Here is a 7772-nt window from a genome sequence, read left to right as displayed (position 1 = left end):
GCTACTCAAGGATGGACACAGCCATTTCCTTTCAAATGGTCGCAAACTCATCTAACTTATTTGGGCCTACGTTTCCCAAGGCAGATATCAGAGCTATACTTAGTAAATTATTCCTATTTTATTGCCCAAATGAAGAAGGACTTTGATAGGTGGCAGCGCCTCCCATTGTCATATCTGGGGAGATGTCAATTATATAAGATGGTCTCCTTCCCTCGTCTCCTTTACCCGGTTCAGATGTTGCCGTTTTTGATACACAAAAAAGAGGTTACAATGATTAATAAGGCAATAACAAATTTCATATGGGCAGGGAAACGCCCGCGGATCGCGTTATCTAAATTACAACAACCTGTATCATTGGGAGGCATCAATCTTCCCAACATACAAGACTATGCCTTAGCCTCAAACATGCGGTATGTTATAGACTGGTTGAAGGGGACGAACCATTATGTTAATCTAACCCTAGACAGAGCCTTTTTATCTAATATGTCACTGGTGACACTCCTGCATGAACCACCAGCTTCTTTGAGCCAGGAGGTGAGGTCCAATCCCTTACTTTATACCCCATACATGACCTGGCGAATAATACGCCGACGCTTTAACATGCCCGCTAATCATTCTTTATTCTTACCTCTGTTAGATAACAAGGACTTCCAGGAGGGAAACTCAGATCATGTATTTGAAAATTGGTACGCGGGAGGCCTAAAATATGTCTATCAATTTCTAGATGTGAAATGCACAAATGTACTTACACTAACACACCTGAAAGAAAAATTCCCAAACATTGCTTTCCCACTATTCGCATACTTCCAGGCTAGAAGCTATATTAATAGACTGCTCTCCGCCCTACCGAAAGTAGAGTCAACCAACACACTAAATAACCTAATCATAACCAGTGGGGGCAGACTAATTTCAACTTCTCTGATTTACGAATTAATAAGAAAAAAACTAGACCTGTCTAAATTAAGCACGGGGCTAGCCAAATGGCAAACGGCTGTTCCGGAGCTAAGCATCCAAGACATTATTAAACTGACCATAAAACTCAATAAACAATTGGTCTCCGCGTCTTGTGCAGAAATGCAGTATAAAATATTACATAGGGCTTATTATACCCCCAAGCTGAGACATATTACAGGAATAGCCGACAACTCTAAGTATTTTAAATGCACTTCACCCGAAGCTGAGATAGTTCATTGTCTATGGTCTTGTCCCATTGTTCAACGTTTCTGGGGCGGAGTTCAAACTTTTATTAATACTTCCTTAAATATAGCTTTCAAAATAAACATGACATGGGCACTTTGGAATTATTATCCAGAGTCTCTTACGCCAAAACTAACACAGGGAACACGACTTCTTTTGGCAAGAGTGGCAACAGCTGCTAAGAAAACAATATTATCGCAGTGGATAGACCCCGACCAGATATCATTGACTTTATTTATACCTAGGCTAACTTTCATGTATCAAATGGATTGGGTAGAGTGTATGCTGGATGCCGAAACAAGAGCTTCGAAATTCTTTGATATATGGTTGCCGTATATTCACACCCTGCCTGAGGTGGATAAAGACAATATCAGACGGGCTGTGAAATTGTCAACATGGTATAATATGACCACACTTGAGAAGGGGACACCGCCTTTCTAAAGGAGCCCTAATGCCCAATGCTACTATGATATCGGGGGAACTACCTTCCTTGACTCGATAATACAGGCTGTGTTCATGTATAATGAGAAACAAGAGTTTAGATGAATATGTCAATGTATACCTGTACCTGTATGTATACATGCTATGTAGACATAGAAGAACCACATTATGTCATTCTGTAATACAGTTTTCGGTTTATGTTCGGTTTTATATCCTAATAAACATATTATTAAAAAAAAAAAAAAAAAAAAAAAAAAAAATGGCTGCCTCTCTCAAAGTCACCCCCCTACATTCTGTAGCCCATAAGTAGCTGGCTTTGGTCGACCATGCTTATAGTCAAACTCATATAGTTAGATCCCTGAAGATAGTCTACATCGACAGTAATGAAAGTTAGACGCAAGCGCTAGGTCGACGGCAGGGTTGTCTAAGCTTCCGTATTGTCCGGGAAATCGGGTCCCCCTCCCGGCCCCGCGGAAAGGTGGGCAAACCTCCCGATTTCCCATGCGACTGGAAAACCTTCCCTCCTGCCAACGCTTACAATAGTTTAAATGCTGCTGTGCCGCAATTGGACATCATTTTAGCCCAGCCCCCTCATCGGAGACCCGCAAACCCCGGGGGCGGGGCTTGATGACGCCGATATCTGGGCTCGACCCCGCAGTTCTTCTCCCGGAGAAGAAACCGTAAGAGTAGGCAACCGTGGTCGACGGGAGCGTGACCGACAGTCACAAGATCAACATTCTTTTTTTGCATCAACATGGACACCAAATAAGTGTACAGTGTCCATTCGCCATACTTTGGGCATGGTGCCTCGTCACACTATTATAATCTAACTCTGTGCCCACTTGGATGGTAAAGTATGACCCAAGTATGAACCAAGACGGACTAACGCGAGAAAACATCCAAAATGCTTGTGTCTAACTTTTGTTAATGTCAATCTAGATGCTATCGACTATCTTTAGGCACCTTCGACTAAGGGTGGTCAACCCAAACATGGTCGATATAGACACCGTCGAGCCGTCGACCGGATACACCTCTAATAACACATATGCAGGAATTATTTTTAGGGAGTCATAATTACATTGCAGATTCTTATTTCTATATATATATATATATATTTTTTTTTAAAGCAGAAATAGAAAAAAATTAATGGTATTTTTACTTTTTAAACACACATATGCTTCAGACATGAATCAAAGTGTGTAATCTGTGTGGAATTTCATGGCATTATGTACATATTTCCATGCAGCATGTGAGTGCACACTTGTTCCAGGCACTGACTGTGTATCAGGGTGAGCCCTGGTGACAGGATCACAGTAGTGACTGTCTGTCAGCACCCATGCTCTCTGTGTGTTACTAGTGACAGGAACGAACCACGCCCTGCACATTGATTGGTTGCTCTCGCACCTCAATGGGTTTCCTCACAAGCTGATTGGCACTGAGGACTGCCCATCAATAGGCGTGCCTCAGCTGCAGGTGCCGCGGTGTAAAGTTTGACATTACTACACAAACTGTCCCCGCCCGCAACGATATTATTACCTGCAGTATTGGGGCCTGAGCAATGCCGGACCGGTAATTACCCCAGAAGCCGGTAACTACATCAGTCACCGAGATGACTAAGCCGGGGACTGACAGGCTGGATCTCAGCTTCCTAAGGGAAGAGGAAGCCAGCCAGATCCTGGATGTACTGGAGCGGGACGAGCAGCTGAGGAGGACGGACAGGGAGAGACTGTGGTAAGAGACTGATGTGTGCATCAGAGGGGAATAAGAATGGGCATAACCGGAGGCAGAGAGAGAGATCGCCGTGCATCATCAGGGGGGTATAGGAAGGGCATCGCCGTGGGTAGAGTGAGATACTAGCCGGGCATCAGTAATGGGATAGAAGGATAAAGTAGATGGGCATAGAGAAATGAGTTCCTCCACCTCTGCATGACCACTTTAAACCCTGGTGGTAAGGCAGGGTGTAGATGGTACCCAGGTATCTCCTCGGGGGGCAGGGAGAGATAGTAGCCGGTCATCATTACAGGGGCAAAGGGCATCAGTAGTAGGGCAGGGAAAGATAGTACTCGGGCATTAGTAGTAGTGCAGAGAGATAGTACCAGGGTCAGTAATAGGTCAGAGAGAGATAGTACCTGGGCATTAGTAGTAGGGCAGAGAGACAGTAGCCGGGCATCAGTAGTAGGTCAGAGAGAAATAGTACCCGGCATTAGTAGTAGGGCAGAGAGACAGTAGCCATGCATCAGTAGTAGGGCAGAGAGAGACAGTAGCCAGGCATCAGTAGTAGGGCAGCGAGAGACAGTAGCCAGGCATCAGTAGTAGGGCAGGGAAAGATAGTACTCGGGCATTAGTAGTAGTGCAGAGAGATAGTACCAGGGTCAGTAATAGGTCAGAGAGAGATAGTACCTGGGCATTAGTAGTAGGGCAGAGAGACAGTAGCCGGGCATCAGTAGTAGGTCAGAGAGAAATAGTACCCGGCATTAGTAGTAGGGCAGAGAGACAGTAGCCATGCATCAGTAGTAGGGAAGAGAGAGACAGTAGCCAGGCATCAGTAGTAGGGCAGAGAGAGACAGTAGCCAGGCATCAGTAGTAGGGCAGCGAGAGACAGTAGCCGGGCATCAGTAGTAGAGCAGAGAGAGATAATACCCGGGCATCAGTAGTAGGGCAGGGTAAGATAGTACTCGGGCATTAGTAGTAGTGCAGAGAGATAGTACCAGGGTCAGTAATAGGTCAGAGAGAGATAGTACCTGGGCATTAGTAGTAGAGGGGGGGGGTCATAGAGAAATGAGTTCCTCCACCTCTGCATGACCACTTTAAACCCTGGTGGTAAGGCAGGGTGTAGATGGTACCCAGGTATCTCCTCGGGGGGGCAGGGAGAGATAGTAGCCGGTCATCATTACAGGGGCAAAGGGCATCAGTAGTAGGGCAGGGAAAGATAGTACTCGGGCATTAGTAGTAGTGCAGAGAGATAGTACCAGGGTCAGTAATAGGTCAGAGAGAGATAGTACCTGGGCATTAGTAGTAGGGCAGAGAGACAGTAGCCGGGCATCAGTAGTAGGTCAGAGAGAAATAGTACCCGGCATTAGTAGTAGGGCAGAGAGACAGTAGCCATGCATCAGTAGTAGGGCAGAGAGAGACAGTAGCCAGGCATCAGTAGTAGGGCAGCGAGAGACAGTAGCCGGGCATCAGTAGTAGGGCAGGGAAAGATAGTACTCGGGCATTAGTAGTAGTGCAGAGAGATAGTACCAGGGTCAGTAATAGGTCAGAGAGAGATAGTACCTGGGAATTAGTAGTAGGGCAGAGAGACAGTAGCCGGGCATCAGTAGTAGGTCAGAGAGAAATAGTACCCGGCATTAGTAGTAGGCCAGAGAGACAGTAGCCATGCATCAGTAGTAGGGAAGAGAGAGACAGTAGCCAGGCATCAGTAGTAGGGCAGAGAGAGACAGTAGCCAGGCATCAGTAGTAGGGCAGCGAGAGACAGTAGCCGGGCATCAGTAGTAGAGCAGAGAGAGATAATACCCGGGCATCAGTAGTAGGGCAGGGTAAGATAGTACTCGGGCATTAGTAGTAGTGCAGAGAGATAGTACCAGGGTCAGTAATAGGTCAGAGAGAGATAGTACCTGGGCATTAGTAGTAGGACAGAGAGACAGTAGCCGGGCATCAGTAGTAGGTCAGAGAGAAATAGTACCCGGCATTAGTAGTAGGGCAGAGAGACAGTAGCCATACATCAGTAGTAGGGAAGAGAGAGACAGTAGCCGGGCATCAGTAGTAGGGAAGAGAGTGACAGTAGCCAGGCATCAGTAGTAGGGATAGAGAGAAATAGTACCCGGCATTAGTAGTAGGGCAGAGAGACAGTAGCCATGCATCAGTAGTAGGGCAGAGAGAGACAGTAGCCAGGCATCAGTAGTAGGGCAGCGAGAGACAGTAGCCGGGCATCAGTAGTAGGGCAGCGAGAGACAGTAGCCGGGCATCAGTAGTAGAGCAGAGAGAGATAATACCCCGGCATCAGTAGTAGGGCAGAGAGATAGTAGCTGGGCATCAGTAGTAGGCAGAGAGAGATAGTACCCGGGAATTAGTAGTAGGGCAGAGAGAGATACAGTAGGAGCAAGTTTCATCTTTGCTCCTTTGGCCATTGATAGCCATGGCTAGCCATGGCTATTCTATTGTTCTCAGCTGCAATACGTATTGTATTGCAGCTGAGAACAATAGAATAGCCATGGCTAGCCATGGACAAAGGAGCAAAGATGAAACTTGCTCCTACTGTAGTACCCGGGCATTAGTAGTAGGGCACAGAGAGATAATAACCGGGTATTAGTAGTAGAGCAGAGATACAGTAGCCGGATATCAATAATGGTGCAGAGAGAGATAGTACCCGGGCATTAGTAGTAGGGTAGAGAGATAGTAGCCGGGCATCAGTAGTAGGGCAGAGAGAGATAGTAGCCGGGCATCAGTAGTAGGGCAGAGAGAGAGATAGTACATGGGCATGAGTAGTAGGGCAGAGAGAGATAATACCCGGGCATCAGTAGTAGGGCAGAGAGACAGTAGCTGGGCATCAGTAGTAGGGCAGAGAGAGATAGTACCCGGGCATTAGTAGTAGGGCAGAGAGAGATAATAACCGGGTATTAGTAGTAGAGCAGAGAGACAGTAGCTGGATATCAGTAATGGTGCAGAGAGAGATAGTACCCGTGCATTAGTAGTAGGGTAGATAGTACCGGGCATTAGTAGTAGGGTAGAGAGACAGTAGCCGGGCATCAGTAGTAGGGCAGAGAGAGATAGTGGGCATCAGTAGTAGGGCAGAGAGAAATAGTACCCATGTATCAGCAATGGGGCAGAGGGAGACAGTAGCTGGATATCAGTAATGGTGCAGAGATAGATAGTACCCGGCATTAGTAGTAGGGCAGAGAGATAGTAGCCGGGCATCAGTAGTAGGTCAGAGAGAGATAATACCCGGGCATCAGTAGTAGGGCAGAGAGAGACAACAGGGCATCGGTAGTAGGGCAGAGAGAGATAATACCCGGGCATCAGCAGGGTACCGGACGGCTCCCCGACAGTCGGGATTCCGACAGTCATTCCTCCGACGTCGGAATCCCGACTTCTCCCTCATGGGGGTCCACGACCCCCATAGAGGGAGAATAAAATAGGTGGCAAGCGCAGCTTGCCACCGTGCCCGCAGCGAGCCCGCAAGGGGCTTCATTGCGCTCACCACGCTGTGCAGTCGGGATTCCGACGTCTGACTAATGACTGTCGGAATCCCGACTGTCGGGGAAATATACCACACCCGCATCAGCAATGGGGCAGAGGTAGAGAGTAGCTGGATATCAGTACTGGTGCAGAGAGAGAGATAGTACCCGGGTATTAGTAGTAGGGCAGAGGGAGATAGTACCCTGGCATTAGTAGTAGGGCAGAGGTAGAGATTAGCTGGACATCAGTAATAGGGCAGAGGTAGAGAGTAGCAGGGCATCAGTAATGGGGCAGCAGTAGATAGTAGCCGGGCATCAGTGATGGGGTAGAGAGGAGATAGTAGCTGGACATCAGTAATGGGAGACTGGACATCAGTAATCAGTAATGGGAGAGGAGATAGTAGCTGGGCATCACCAAGAGCAGAGAGAGAGAGAGAGAGTAGCCAGCAGATGGGAAGTGGTAATGAGACAGAGACAAGATAGTAGGTGGGAGGTGATAATGGGACAGAGAGGAGATAGTAGCTGGGAGGTGATAATGGGTAGAGAAGAGATAGTAGCTGTACAGCGGTAATGGGACAGAGAGGAGATAGTAGCTGGGAGGTGATAATGGGTAGAGAGGACATAGTAGCTGTACAGCGGTAATGGGACAGAGAGGAGATAGTAGCTGGGCGGTGGTTATGGGTAGAGAAGAGATAGTAGCTGTACAGCGGTAATGGGACAGAGAGGAGATAGTAGCTGGGAGGTGATAATGGGTAGAGAGGAGATAGTAGCTGTACAGCGGTAATGGGACAGAGAGGAGATAGTAGCTGGGAGGTGATAATGGGTAGAGAGGACATAGTAGCTGTACAGCGGTAATGGGACAGAGAGGAGATAGTAGCTGGGCGGTGGTTATGGGTAGAGAGGAGATAGTAGCTGTACAGCGGTAATGGGACAGAGAGGAGATAGTAGCTGGGCGGTGGT

At 47.5% G+C, this 7772-nt stretch overlaps 1 protein-coding gene across 1 annotated transcript in view; it reads left to right on the top strand.

Moving 5' to 3' along the window:
- The first annotated feature begins 3144 nt into the window (after positions 1-3144).
- EXPH5 (exophilin 5) overlaps positions 3145-7772 on the top strand; it is a 105337-nt gene continuing 100709 nt past the window's right edge. The window contains exon 1 of the mRNA XM_083169986.1: positions 3145-3369. Coding sequence (XP_083026112.1) covers positions 3248-3369 — 122 coding nt within the window. The 5' untranslated portion in view covers positions 3145-3247. The remainder of the gene's footprint in view (positions 3370-7772) is intronic.

This window comes from Crinia signifera, chromosome 2 (assembly GCF_055691185.1).
Source record: "Crinia signifera chromosome 2, ASM5569118v1, whole genome shotgun sequence".
Classification (NCBI taxonomy): domain Eukaryota; kingdom Metazoa; phylum Chordata; class Amphibia; order Anura; family Myobatrachidae; genus Crinia; species Crinia signifera.
This window is presented reverse-complemented; position numbering and strand designations above follow the sequence as displayed.